This window comes from Euleptes europaea, chromosome 3 (assembly GCF_029931775.1).
Source record: "Euleptes europaea isolate rEulEur1 chromosome 3, rEulEur1.hap1, whole genome shotgun sequence".
In the NCBI taxonomy this organism is placed as follows: domain Eukaryota; kingdom Metazoa; phylum Chordata; class Lepidosauria; order Squamata; family Sphaerodactylidae; genus Euleptes; species Euleptes europaea.
The window spans coordinates 69,526,700-69,542,111 of NC_079314.1; the positions used below are offsets into that span (position 1 = coordinate 69,526,700).

The 15,412-nt window shown below is 37.5% G+C and overlaps 1 protein-coding gene across 3 annotated transcripts in view; it reads left to right on the forward strand.

Moving 5' to 3' along the window:
• Positions 1-15,412, forward strand: part of USP15 (ubiquitin specific peptidase 15) — a 59,683-nt gene that overhangs the window by 33,112 nt on the left and 11,159 nt on the right. The window contains exons 7-15 of one of the 3 annotated variants that reach the window (XM_056845925.1): positions 1,691-1,774; positions 5,815-5,959; positions 7,094-7,267; positions 8,591-8,749; positions 10,633-10,857; positions 11,549-11,632; positions 11,726-11,820; positions 12,073-12,264; positions 14,492-14,607. In XM_056845925.1, coding sequence (XP_056701903.1) covers positions 1,691-1,774; positions 5,815-5,959; positions 7,094-7,267; positions 8,591-8,749; positions 10,633-10,857; positions 11,549-11,632; positions 11,726-11,820; positions 12,073-12,264; positions 14,492-14,607 — 1,274 coding nt within the window. Of the gene's footprint in view, positions 1-1,690; positions 1,775-3,021; positions 3,090-5,814; positions 5,960-7,093; positions 7,268-8,590; positions 8,750-10,632; positions 10,858-11,548; positions 11,633-11,725; positions 11,821-12,072; positions 12,265-14,491; positions 14,608-15,412 lie in introns of those variants that run through there. The other 2 variants (XM_056845926.1, XR_008933230.1) reach the window with 2 other exon arrangements.

The window sequence follows — 15,412 nt, forward strand, 5'->3', positions numbered from 1 at the left end:
GAACCTCTTTAGAGGCGCCATGGCGGCACCTCGGCTATGGTGTCCCCGGCCAACGCAAGACTCAGGAATGAGCTGTCAGTTATGAGAGTCCAGTTATATGTGAAGGCATGGAGGAAGACAATTGCAGCTGAATAAAATAATGTAAATCAGCACTTAGAATGGGAAGTGACCCAGTGAAAGAATTAGTATGTATTTCATAACATTTTGATAGCTCTCTTGATGAATGGTAATATTGTGTTGGTATAGACAAGTCAGTAACTGGTGTTGATTGATTGAAAGCCCTCAGTTTTTGGTCCTATCATTGTTTAATGGATCAGATTGATTTGTTTAGAGTGACTTATATTTTAAATGTCAAGTACTGAAAATGAATAGTTTCTGTTTATTTCCTCTTAGCCTGGAAAAAAACCACTAGTTTATCTTAATTACCATTATTGGTGCCATGCTTTCATTTAATGGCACTATTTTGTTGTTGTGGACCACAGACTGGAGTGTACGTTGTTGCAGCAGAACACGTCAGCTAGTATATCTGATCAGTTTTTAACTTCATGATCCGAAAGAGCTACCTTTATATTGGTCTTATCTTTACTGACTGGACTATCTAAGGAATAGCTTTTATCTTTTAAAAGTATGAATGGTAACTATTGGAATGTTAAGCATGTATAATCCTTTTGTGAATTTGTGGCCTGTCCATTTTTGTTGTTGCAGGAAATTATGTTAAACGTTTAGGGCGTTTTCAGAGATCCTTGGAATCCCTTGCAATCAGTGCACTTGTTATTAACTGGCTTTGAATTGATTATTAAACATGCCTTGTTAATACAAATTTTGTTTGAGCATCTGGAAAAAAACATATTTCATACATTACGTTTTCTGGTTCTCTACTGTTTGGTTTTAATATGGTGAACTATTCTGTGAAATCTTAGTATTGTAATGTTTTATAAGGGCACTTTCACACATGCTGAACAATACACTTTCAATCAATAATACACTTTCAATCAACTTTAACGATCATTTGCAAGTGGATTTTGCCGATTTGCGCAGCAGAATGCAGCTGCAAAGTACATTGAAAGTGGATGGAAAGTGCGTTGTTTGGCATGTGTGAACGCATAATTGGTGACTTTAAAGTGCTATTAAATCTGCTTTAAGAGTGCTTTAACAGTTATTAATGAGCTGAATGCACTAACTTCGAAAGATGTTAAAAGCATCAAAAAGTAGAAAGCTTATTTCTGTGATCAAACTCTTTGAGGGGAGGATGTTTGTTTTTTCGATAGAAATAATTCTTTACCAGTCCTCAGTGGTAGCTTTGGTGAACTTCATATGATTACTTTTTCTGTGATAAGAGTTTTAAACCATCAAAGCTTATTTCTGGAAAGGAGAGTCCCGTTGTGTGTGATCAAACTCTTTGGAGGTTTTTTTGTTGTTGTTTTTAGATAGAAATAATTCTTTACCAGTCCTCAGTGGTGGCATTGGCGAACTTCATATGATTACTTTTTCTGTGATAAGAGGTTTATACCGTTAAAGTGAGATGTTTTTAAAATTGAGGTTGAATCACTGCTCTGGGTGTTTATTGCTCTGATCACAAACCTTATTTTTTTCATATTTACATACATTTATCATCTCATAGCTTTTTCTTTTTCATTAATTTTGCAATCTCAGCATTTTTATCTAATTTGACATTTTCATATTTTTAAAGGTCCCCAGGTGCATCCAATTTTTCATCTTTACCAAAGATCTCTCCATCTCTATCAAATAATTATAACAGCATCAACAACAGAAAGTAAGCAACACATCTTAAGAACTTTTAATCATCCAAGTATGATTTGGAAAGAAGATTGTTTTATAATTTTAGACATACAACTTGGATGGACTTCATTATTATGCAAGTGCAGTGATGCCAAGACTTAACTGTCTAGCCTTCGGTGTGTTGAGAGAAATTAAAAGAGGAAGATCATTTTTGCTTTTTTTTTTAAGTACCTTGATACTGTAATGTACAATATCATATCACCAGCTGATCTGGGATTATTGTATTGAAAAATAACATGGCCTATGTGGGACAGTATTTACTGCTCAGGCTCTCTTAGCGTTTAGTAGATTTTGGAGTTTAAGATCAGGTTTTGTGACCTCAGGAAGCATTGAGATTGCACATCATGGCAAGTAAACAGTCCAGTCAAATTCATTCTTCACTTTTTTTAAGGCATACATTTCCCTAACAAATATTTTCCATAAAAATGATATAATAAAAATCTATTGGTTTATCAGATTGTTGTCTTAATTGATAAAACACATAGTGCAGATGCTTTTTGCTTTTGGCAACCTGCTGCCAATATGAAGCGCTTTATTAAATAGTTCTGATAGGGAAACTGCAGTAACAGCAAACAAATTAATATTTTCGTCGAAGGCTTTCACGGTCAGAGTTCATTGGTTCTTGTAGGTTATCCGGGCTGTGTAACCGTGGTCTTGGAATTTTCTTTCCTGACGTTTCGCCAGTGTTAAGTGTGTAGGAAGAGTAATATATAGTCAAAAAGGGGTTGGGTTTGAGCTGAATCATTGTCCTGCAAAAAAGTAACAAAGGTAATGTGCTAACCATTGTCCTGTAAGTATCAAGATAATGTGCTAATGAGGGTGTGGTATGTTAATATGGAACCATTGTATCCTGAAGTTGAATGAATGAATAAGAATGAATAAGGCTTGGCTTCCTGTCTTGAAAACTTCCAGACTAACAAAGACTACAGTCAACAATAGCCATGCAGATTAGCTTTGGATTTCACACATTAACAGATCACTTCAGATCTCTTAACACTGAGAGACACTGTCTCCTCTGAAGATGCCGGCCACAGCTGCTGGCGAAACGTCAGGAAAGAAAATTCCAAGACCACGGTTACACAGCCCGGATAACCTACAAGAACCAAATTAATATTTGCTGTTTAGTTGTAAAAGCTCACCTTGTGGCTATCAATCAAATGTGAATTGTATCAATATTTAAAAGTACTGTAACCACTAAATATTTTATACAATATCTTCCAGTTAAATACTGCATTTATGAGAAGGGAGTTTTCGTAAGGGGTGAAGTGGCACTTGTGTTTCTACTAATTGTGAGTAGCCCCAACTCTCTGTTAAACAAATACATGTATTTAACTGCGGTCTATCATACTTTGTGTGTGTGAGTGTGTGTGTAGTAAATACAGAAAAGTTATATTTCTGATGTATATAAGCAACTTAACTAAAGAAAATTGATCATATCCTTTTATTAGTCTACTGATAGTCTTTCATTAGAGGACTGTTAATTGAAAATAAAAAAATGGGAACTATGGGACAGTCACCACATATTTAAAACTGGTTTTAAAATGAAAACTGTGACTTCTCAGATCCACAGAAATGCTTGTACAAAATGGGGGAGGGGTAGCTACGTGTGTTTCATGGAACTGTCCAACAACCGACAGGCAGTTACCACTTTTGTTTTTGAAATTTCAAGGTAAGGGTACTTTTACAAAGAAGGGCTTTAGGATTTGTTTTTAACTTCAAATGTAAGCTTTCACTTAAAACTTTTCAGGACCTCCTGGGGATCACTTTAATGACTACTCCCAAAGGCCCTCTGACTTTCAAGAACAATTTTGGGTGGGAATTACTGGGGGATGTGTTGGGTGGGGGACCAACAAGCCCCTCTTTATGTGTAGAATGCCTGATGTACAAAGAAAGAAGGTAAGCCACATTGGTTCCCCACTGGATAGAAAGGCATGGTGTAAATGAAGTAAATAATAAGCATTTCCTCTGTTGGAACAGTATTTTCTGTATTTATATTCCTTAGGTATAGCCGCATGGATTTATCACTGATGAAATGTTCCCTAGCACTCTGATTTCCATATATATAGCGGTAATATTTAGCACTGGGTGTTGAATCACATACACTTTGTGAATCTTTTCCTCCCCTTGAATTCTTGAAAGTACAATATCATGGAGGTTGTTTTTGTCTACTTGGCATTGTGGATTGAAAAAAATCTTAAACAGGAAGTGTACATTTCACAAATCCAAATAGAAGAAGTCAAAGACCTATGCACAAACTTTGAATCTTTTTTATCTCTAAAGGATGTACAGCAACCTTGTGAATACATTATAGATCTATAGACTACTACATTAATACACAGTTGCATTTTTCTAAATGTTTCCAGTATTCAGTAGTGAGCAACTAAAATAATGTTTTTCACAGATGTAATTTCTACAGTAATGATGAACACACATTGTCCCTATAATTATTGACTGCTATAATTAGGCTGATATGGCTACTGAGATAATTTCACTTCAAAGAAAAATGAGCTTTTTTTGAGCCACAGTGGTAATGGCCTGTGAGAAAGAAAAGGAGCTTTTATATGAAATTTTATTGGACATCTTCTTTTTTTATGAACAAAACAGAAAAAACGATTGGGAAAAGTAGCTGCTGCTTATAGTAACCTAAAGATTAAGAGCCCACTTCTGGTTCCTGACTGACATGCTTCCACATTTGTAAATCTGTAGCAATGTTCATTTTACCTAACAGCAATGTTCATTTTACCGAACATACCTTATGATTACCATTGCCATTAATAACATTTACATTCCTATACTTCAGTTTGATTTCACCTTCTTTATTAAAGACATTCAGGATCACCACTCTTAACTTTTTCTCACCCTCCAAAATACTCTGCTTTCAAGACCGTCATAACATTTGTGTCTGGTTCACCAGAAGGCATTGCTGTGTTCTATCAATATTATACTTGTGAGCAGCCTCGTGCATTGCAAGTGCTTTACCCTGAATGAAAATTGTAATGTTTTAGTCAACCTTTAAAGTAAGCATGAGAAAAAGGAATTGTTTAAATGCTGATGTTGAACTTAACCAGGCTACTGATAGTAGATAAGTTCATGCTATGTGTGAATGGACCAACACACATGGCAAGTGCATTTAAATATGATGGGTTGCATATGATCTATAGGTAAATGGTCTACCAGTGTCTGCAGTCTCATCTTTTTTGGTCCTCTGTGTTGTTTGGTGATTGACAAATGAGACTGTTCATCTAAGGAAATTAAGGAATATCTTAATCTTTCAGATCATTCCATTGCTGACTTAAGTGGCAGTCCTTTAAACAGAGAAGCTTCAAAGGATGATTGTAGCATGAGATTGTAAATTAACAATGGACACACACACACGGCGGAACAGGGACATTGGATTTTTATCTCACTGTAGAGGCTAATTTTCTGCCCCAAAGCATTCTCCTTCTGATCTAATCAAGCTGATTACAATATGCATTGTACCTCTGCATCCTGAATTCCTTCTTTGCAACACCCCTCCGACCTTCTGACTGGGTTATAAGGACTCAGATCTCCATTCCAACTTGTATCTGATGAAGGAAATGTTAACTCCTGAAAGTTTACACCCTGAAAATCTTGTTGGTCTCTGAGGGGCTGGACTTGAATCTAGCTGTTCTATGACTAAAGTATAACTCTTCTTTTCCATTTGTATTGTATCCATTCTTAATTACAGCAGATTGTAAAGGGGACAGACTTTGTTGTTCATGGTGCCTTAAGTCTGAGTATATGAAACATGAAGAAAGAATTAATGAGCTGTGGGCCTATTCTTGTTAATCAAGGGCAGAGAGAGAACAAATCTAATGGCCTATTTTAGTGTGATGCAATGTGTTTGAAGAAGTAATAAGGTTGTGAATTTAATTTCATCTGCATACTCGGTTAATTTAGACTGCCATTTATTTGTGTTAATGTACTATATGTACAAAAATCTTAGTCATAAATTCTGCAACTATATTGTAAAAGCTTTTTTTTTTATTCCAGTGTAAAAAACTCAAACTACTGCCTGCCCTCGTACACTGCTTATAAGAATTATGATTATTCAGAGCCAGGAAGACACAATGAACAGCCTGGCCTTTGTGGTCTGAGTAACTTGGGGAATACATGTTTCATGAACTCAGCAATTCAGGTAGGTATTTCAGGATTGCATAAACTTTCTTATAGCACTACATTTCATTGAAGAAATTATTTATTGGAAAGTGGGAACTTTTGGAGGCACACTATAAAAACTACAGATTTTTTTGCATTGATTTATATGGGAAAATTAAGTTCTAATTGTTGTTCTGGGTACTTCACAGGTTTACAAATTCTGTGTAAAGTCATAAAATCAGAATCAGAGTTGGTAGGGGTCATACAGGCCATATAGTCCAACCCCTGCTCAATGCAGGATCAGCCTAGAACATCCCTGACAAGTATTTGTATCGCCACTGCTTGAAGACTGCCAGTGAGGGGGAGCTCACCACCTTCCTAGGCAGCCAATTCCACTGCTGAACTATTCTTAGTGTAAAAAAAAATGTTTCCTAATCTGCTGCTGGTACTTTTCCGTCTGTAATGTATACCCTTTATTGTGAGTCCTCTGCTGCCAACAGGGACAGCTCCCTGCCCTCCTCTAAGTGACAGCCTTTCAAATACTTAAAGAGAACATCATGTGGGACCCTGTCAAAAGCTTTACTGAAATCCTGTTATGTAAGACAACTGTAAGGAGCTCCATGGCGCAGAGTGGTAAGCTGCAGTACTGCATTGCAAGCTCTGCTCACAACCTGAGTTCGATCCCGACAGAAGTTGGTTTCAGGTAGCCGCTCAAGGTTGACTCAGCCTTCCATCCTTCCGAGGTCGGTAAAATGAGTACCCATCTTGCTGGGGGTAAAGGGAAGATGACTGGAGAAGGCAAACCACCCCGTAAAACAAAGTCTGCCTTGTAAACGTCGGGATGTGACGTCACCCCATGGGTCAGGAATGACCCGGTGCTTGCACAGGGGACCTTTACCTTTTTTAAGACAACTGTTGGCAGATGGAAGTGCTACCAGAATCCAGCTAGATTTTATTTTATTCTTTGGGATCTGATTGTTTAGCCAGAGGTTAATGATACGGTACTGGTGGGAGAATTGGTTGGCTACTTGGTTTTAGAGAAACACTTCTGTACTGCTAATTGCTATGGGTGAAGTGTGTGAAAATAAAATGGAAAGTTGATAGGAAACCATGAAAACAGCTAATGTGTGTGCTGCTTGTTATGCATGTACGTTTTATTTATATTCATTTGCAGTGTCTGAGCAACACTCCTCCACTCACAGAATACTTCCTCAATGATAAGTATCAAGAAGAACTGAATCTTGACAATCCATTGGGAATGCGAGGTGAAATTGCCAAATCATATGCAGAGCTCATCAAGCAGATGTGGTCTGGAAAATACAGCTATGTTACTCCAAGGGCATTTAAGGCAAGTATTACTTTGAGTGAACTATTAAAAACAAAAAAAATGGAAATGTTGAATCATCTATTTTAAAAAGTTTATTGAACTACAAAATATTCACTTTTTTTGGGGGGGAAGGTCATTGTTACACACATTTTTGTTTTAGTTTCTAATAGATGCCTGTTTCTACCCATAACAATTGTTGTTGTATCCATAACCAAACTTATCAACATCTAGAATTATCTTACCATGTTGCCCTTATGGAATCATAGGGAAGATGAACTGACCAAAGATGGCAGCATGAAAAGAGCTGGAAAAACACATTTAAAGCAGTGGATAAGCCTATGAAAAGTATATAAATAAGCGTCAAGAAACCTAGTTATGAATCTGAACCCTGGTGGTGGATGTATTTTTACTGCCTTGGGTGGTATCTTTAATGGAGAGTCAATTCAATAGAGAGGCAGTTTATGAACACAGCTATTGCTCTTTTGTTAAAACTATAATTCCATATTTGTCAATATCAAAAATATTGGCATTAATGAGTTTCGTCTGAAATTTGAGCACTACAATTAGTTCACATGGGCTGTTGAATTATATGCTTGCTTTTATCATATTACCTTTTTACTATTTTGTATTTTATAAATGCTATTTCACTATTCCAGTTTAAAACTTTTATTCCCGCTTTGCTTTTGAACTATTACAAGCCAATTCCAAGAAACAAAACACAACATTCTCTTATATACGGTAATTATTGGTTACATTTTTATTCCACCCTTTCCCCTGAGGAGCTCAGGATAATGATGTGAATGGACCTCTGCTGCTTTACAGTGGTGGTTAAATATGATGGTGACTGTCTCAAGGACACCCAGTGAGCTTCATGACATAGTGGAGATTTAAACCTTCCCCTCGTTTCTAGTCCAGCACTCTAACTACACCGCAGTGTCAGGATTACTAACTAACTCTTCCACTTATATAACGGCAAGGAATTAAATAATTAGCATTATCATTGCTGAGGCAAAAATAGTAGTTGTACCAGATAGGAAGGCTTTTAAACTGAACTCTGAAGTTTAATGAGATTGGCTGCAATGATTGAAATTATATGGATTCATGCTTGTGCATTGTGATCCTGCCTTCTATTCAAAGTGTCACCTGTTTTGCTTGGAACGCCTGCCCATGATGTGAAATTTAGAGGACTTGCTTTTCATATCTTTTTTTATAGTTATTTTCTTTCAGCTTTCATTTTCCGTAAAGCTTGCTTTTCCCTTACTGAGGCTATTTCAATACATACAATGTAGCTTTTGCATCAAGTCATGTGACATCAGTATTGTAATTTTGTGTTGTCTTTTGTAGACACAGGTTGGACGATTTGCACCACAGTTTTCTGGGTATCAGCAGCAAGATTGCCAAGAACTACTAGCCTTTCTTCTCGATGGCCTGCATGAGGATTTGAATCGAATTAGGAAAAAGCCTTACATTCAATTAAAAGATGCTGATGGAAGGCCAGATAAGGTAAAGTTTCATTTTAAGGGCTCATTATGTCTCTTTGTGAAATGAAGTCCTTAAATGGAGTATTAAAGATAAGTTAGTAAGGGGTGTCGAAATATTCCAGGAGATTCCAGAAAGTATAGAATCCTAGAGGACTCGATTTACATGTGTGTTTCCACGTAACTCATTTCCCCTATCCCCTTACCATGTAATTCCTCGCAGGCCTTCAGCTTGTTAAGTTACAACATTGATATAGAAATTCATTAAAAACATTGTTGACTTTTTAATTAAGCAGCTGCAATTGAGAATGTAACTTAATGGCACAGTTAATGAAACAACCTTTTGTAAAACACCTTTGAACTACATGTAGTTCCAGTTTATCCAGAGTTTATACAAAATCGTTCCCAAAACCTAATGTACTGCACTCATTGTTTCCTTCATCAATCCATACACTTTATTTCTGTGACCAAACTCTGAATTACTTAAACTTAAAAGGCATTAAAATTAAATAATGAGCCTTTTCCAAATCAATTTGTATGCAGTAGACTTCTCAAAAGGTCAGTTGTCGCCTTGCACAGTTTCTTGTACTTTGGCCTGTCAACAACAAAGTACAATGAACTTAGGAAGTGGAACAGGTCTCCTGACATATTGTTAAAATGGCAGAATCCATTTGTGTATAAAGCAGGATAACACTGACCAAAAGGAATATCTTGCCATGATAGTGGAGAATGAAATTTATGCATGGTTGACATCATTGTTTTGGAGTACAAGATTATATCAATTATGTTCGAGAGCTGCATGTTATGGCAATATAGACCTCTTCTGAATTCCTCTTCTAAGAACTCTTAGGCAATGTTCTGTCTTCCACTGGTTCTTGAAAGGTTTTCCACTTGCTTTGTTGTTGTACACTCTTGCATTTCCCTCCAGGCAATACTTGTGTCTGGCATGAGCCATTTGTTGCAATTCTTGCCCAGATTACGGATGGGGTCATGCAATCAAGAGGCTTTTTCTTGCTTTTGGGTTTGTTTTTGTATTTTAGCATGACCACGTACTTGAATATACTGTTGTGAGAAATTTGAAGGTAAAGTGGCCACTTGAACAGGGAGAGCTAGTCATCTCCATAATAATGGTTTCCCTCTTTAAAACCTTTAGCAGGCAGAGAAATACTTGCAACCCTCCTCATGTATATAGCCATGACTCACGATTCACATAAGTATATTTCATGTAATCTTAAGAAGTGCTCTTTGTATGTATCAGTTACTCCAAAGTAGCCACGCCTGTTTCACTTAGCAGCATTTCCATTTGTTTTTTCACACTAGATTTTTTTTAGTGTTTCAGCTTATTTTTGCAATAGTATAAGTAGCATCAGCCATTATATGGTACATGAAGTATTGGACACCGTAATATTATGAAGTTTCCTGTAACAGGCCTTCCTTAAAAGCTCCAGATCTGACAAAGTGTGGGAGTGTTGTGGAAAAGGCTTTGTCCCTGCATTTCAAGAATAGAACCCAACAAGAGCAGGAATCTGACTAAGCTTACCTTGTCATGCTGCTTTCTAAGGCCCCACATTTTAGAATGACATGCCCCCTCTGAAACTACTTATGCAGGTGTTTTAGAGAGCAATCTTAAGTAGGTCTACCCAGAATCCTACTTAGGACTATTCTATAGAGCTTACTCCCAGAGAAGTGTCCTTAGGGCTGCACTGTTAGATGGTGCAAGCATCTCTAGTTGGTACTTCAAGTATGCATTTTTCTCACTGCTGTATTCATTTGCTTTTTCCTGATGTGTTTTCCAACTGTTCTGGAATTGTGCAGAATAATTAGCACGTGATCTGCTAATTAATGTGTTTAAGAGCTGAATAATGTTTCATAAAAAGTAATACTTTTATTACTAATGTGTTCTTTTAGGTAGTTGCAGAAGAAGCTTGGGAGAACCATTTGAAGCGAAATTATTCCATCATTGTAGACATATTTCATGGACTTTTTAAATCAACCTTAGTTTGTCCGGAATGTGCTAAGATCTCTGTTACATTTGATCCCTTTTGTTATTTGACACTTCCGCTACCCATGAAGAAAGAACGCACTTTGGAAGTTTATTTAGTTAGAATGGATCCACTTGCCAAACCTATGCAGGTAAGAAATATGTTCATCATTGTTTCATAGCGTATAGACATTCTTTCATGATATATTATGTAGTAAGTAGTTTTATTGCTGCATTTTAAAGATGCCTTCAAATCTTAATTCTGTGCTGCAGTTGCTAATTATTCAGTGTATTGCTAATTTCTCATTATGAAAACCCTACCCTTCCCTTCAAGAGCCAGTATTAATCAGTGAAATAAGAAAGCAGAGTTACAGTGCCATCCTAAGCAGAATTATATACTAATCAGAATTATTGCTGTTTTGCATGGTAGAAAACTGAGTTTAATTCAACCAGTTGACTTTCAAAATTTGAATAGCAGAAAGATAGAAAATTAAAGTTGTAATTTGGCATACCTAGCTCTCAATTTTATCTAATTATACATTTTATTTCATCTCTGGCTGTTGAGTGATCATGCATGAGCATTAATTAGAGATTTCCATACACCAAAAAGAGAGAGAGTTGAATACTTGGTTGGTACCTCCCCCTCCCCCACTTCTCAGTATACGTAAATGACAGTTCCACCCATAGTGATGAATGTCTTTGAGTACATTTCCTTTACAGGGCACTTCATATCCTCATAGTGATATAAATGCTACTTAAATGTGCTGAAGTAGATGTTGCATCAATTGGAATTAATTGTCTCTCTTTTTTTAAAGAATGGAACTGTTGTGTTTTATTTTTTAGTACAAAGTAATAGTTCCAAAAATTGGAAATATACAGGATCTCTGCACAGCATTGTCTGCTTTGTCTGGTGTTGCTGCAGATAAGGTAAGATGTTCCAGAAGTAATTGTGTATAATGTTGAATGTCTAAACAAAATGTCTAAACAAAATGAAGTGATTCAAATGTTGTTTTCTTTTAGATGATAGTTACTGACATATACAATCATAGGTTCCATAGGATATTTGCAATGGATGAAAATCTGAGCAGTATTATGGAGCGAGATTACATTTACGTGTAAGTACGGGAAATTCAGATGCATCATGAATGTTGTGTCAAAGATTTTATCTGGCCTTTCCACATTATGCCCTTCAAGGTAGCTTACAAAATGTAACAAATTAGTAATGCAAAGACACATGCAAGATGATGGGCAGATATTTAATCATTTGTTCCCCAGTCATCAAGGTCTTCTTACTGCTGTGGCTAAGGTCAAATTAAAAAAATGTAGAAATATGTGGTCATATTTTAAGTGTACCTCTGCTTATTTAGATTTGAAATTGGGATCAACAGAACTGAAGACACTGAGCAAGTTGTAATTCCAGTTTGTCTAAGGGAGAAGTTTCGGCACAGTGGTTACAGTCACCATAGTGGTTCCACACATTTTGGTCAACCATTCCTTATAGCAGTGCCTAGGAACAATACTGAAGATAAGCTGTATAATCTTCTGCTAGTGAGAATGTGGTAAGTTATTTTTGTCTGAAGTGTTTGCTTATTTATTTTTTGCTCATAAGTAAGTTCATTTGCTCTAGTGCTGATTTTGTCATCCCTGTGTATTAAAAGGGAGCCTGCCTTGCTGTTTGAGAAGCAGGTTGCCATGGTAGCCAGGAGTGCCTTCTATCAGCTGCGTCTGACTCAGCCGATCTGGCCACACTAATGCATGCTTCTGTAACTTCACGGTTGGATTGCTGCACACACTCTACGTGGGGCTGCCTTTGGAGACGACACAGAAACTACAACTGGTTCAGAAAGCGGCAACCTGACTGCTGTCAGGGGCTCCCCGCTGGGAACATATGTTGCCTGTTTTGAAACAGCTACATTGGCTGCCGGTCTATTTCCGAGTTCAATTCAAGGTGCTGGTTATAACCTTTAAAGCCCTTCATGACTTGGGACCCATGTAGTTGAAAGGCCATCTCCTTTCATATGTCCCTGTGCACCAACTACGGTCATCAAGCACAGGCATCTGTTGTTTATCCCACCACTTAGGGTTGCCCATCTGGCATCAACCAGAGCCCGGGCCTTTTCCATTGTGGCTCCGCCTCTGTGGAATGGGCTCCCTGTAAAGGTGGGGGCTCCTCCCTGGAGAATTCCAGGAGGTGCTGCAATGCCTGCTTGTTTGCCAGGGCTTTTGAGGTGGTTTAAATGGCAGGCACCTTTTAAGGGGGGGATGGGGAAAGATTTGGGGCTTCTATTTTTATCTTTGGTTTTAGCTGGGGATGTTTAACTATTGAATGTCTACCTTGAACCAAGAGGAAAGGCAGGACATATTTTTAAATGAAATAAATAAAAATAAAAGTCTATCTGAGCAATATTGTTCTTGCCTTTTGAAACTAAAGTAGCAATTTCTAAACTTATACACATTACAATAACTTGTACAATAGCTGCAGTACTGACAGTGTATTTCGAAGTATATGGAAATAGTTTCAGGAGGGTAGCCATGTTGGTCTGCAGTAGAAAAGTTTTTTCTGAGTCCAGAAGCACTGTAGAAACCAACAAGATTTTGGGCGTATAAGCTTTTGAGATTCAAAGCTCCCTTTAGAAGGAATCTTTGACACTTGAAAGAAGAAGAGTTGGTTTTTATATGCCAACTTTCTCTTTTTAAGGAAGAATCAAACCAACTTACAATCACCTTCCCTTCCCCTCCCCATAACAGACACCCTGTGAGGTAGGTGAGGTTGAGAGAGCTCTAAGAGAGCTGTGACTAGCCCAAGGTCACCCAGCAGGCTTCATGTGTAGGAATGGGGAGACCAATCCGGTTCACCAGGTTAGCATCTGTCGCTCATGTGGAAGAGTGGGGAATCAAACCTGGTTCTCCAGATTAGTCCACCGCTCCAAACCACCACTCTTAACCACTACACCAAGCTTATACTCCGAAGATCTTGCTGGTTTCTAAGGTGCAATGGAAAACAATAGTGTGGCAAGCAGCCGACTGTGTAGTAGGCACAGAGAAATACACTACCAAGAGAGGAATATAGGTTTAATTGATCAAGAAGACAGATTTCAGAAGGACGTTCAAAGTTTTTCTCGTCGTGCTTAGCGGGTGAGTCAGACTTAGCCGGCATTCAGTAATGGGCTTATAAACACTATGTGATGTGGTATTTATGGTTACTTATCTTTATTTCTTTGTAATAGAGTACAAGTTGCAAAACATTGTGTATGAGGAAAGCTTGGACGAAGACACACAAAACAAGAAGATAGTTTCTTCCATTTTTTCCCTCTTATGTGTACATGAGGTTACAACTTAATTTGTGTAACTTCCCTGGAGGATTTGAGTATTGTAATTTTTATGCATTTATGTTTAAGACACAATAACAGATTTCAGTATTCCTCTCTTGGTAGTGTATTTCTCTGTGCCTACTACACAGTTGAATTTCTAAGGTGCTACTGGACTCAAATCTAGCTCTTCTAAATACACAGAGAATGTGTGATGCATATTTTGACAGGTGTGGATAGCGGGAAGCAGGAGACAATCTTGAAATATCTCTCCACCCAACCCCATACACACCCAAACCCATTTTTGTTTCTCATATCTGGTTTTGTTAAGTGTTTTGATTTCCTACAACTGGAAAATAATACTGCAGAACTATTAGCGCTCCCAAGTTTCATTCACCTCGCAAATATATTACACAGTTCAAAGAAATATGAGAAACTAATTTTTATTTGTGTCTCAACTATTTGGTGTTTTTTTTAGCCGATATGTGAAAACCACTACTGAAACAGAAGACACTGAAGCCTCTTTGCAGTGCTGCAAGGACAATAGTATAAATGGTAATGGCCCAAATGGAATTCATGAAGAAGGATCCCCAAGTAAGATTTGAATATCATACTGTTGTTTTGATTTAATTTTGAGGGAGAGGTTCTAAAGTATGCCTTCCAGTATTCCTTTAGTTTTTCCACCATCCTTCATGTTATGGCAGCTGTCCTGCTAGTAAAAGAGAGAACCTTACCAGGTTCTGACATGTTGTATAGAGAGCAGCCTTAGAGTTTATGCTGCTTCTGCCAAGTCAGTGTTCCACAGAAAGCACAGCATGTTTAAAGAAAGTTTTGGGGCTAATTGACACACACATGTGCATTCATAGACTTCTGTATCAAGTGATGGCTTTAATCTGCAGCGTCTCATTCATCCATACTTTCATTTTGCTGAATGACAACTCAAAGGAAGACTTTTCAGTGGTTCCAGTTTATGCATTCACTGAGCATAATCAAGTGATATACCTCAATATTTGAACTTCCCCTGAGGCCCAAAGAAAAAGCCATTTTGGGTGTATTTAAAACTCTTTTCAGTCTTATATTGTTCTCACTGCCCATTACTATAATGAATACCACTGTCAGATCCTGCAAATATTGGAGTATTTGATGTGCACATTTGGGTCTCTTGCCATTCTCTGTAATTGTGGACCTTGCATTTGGAATAAGGAACTCACATTTTATTACCAAGGACAAAGGGTCCCCGCATGTGCTGAAGTGAAGGTGAGACTGGAGGAACTCCAAGCAGGAGTTAACTTCAATCAAGAATACTTGGATGACCCACCTTTTTCTGAATAGCCTTTTCACTGGAATATGTGTAACCAAGCTGTAAAATAATTTCCCAGAGCTCTGACATATATCATAA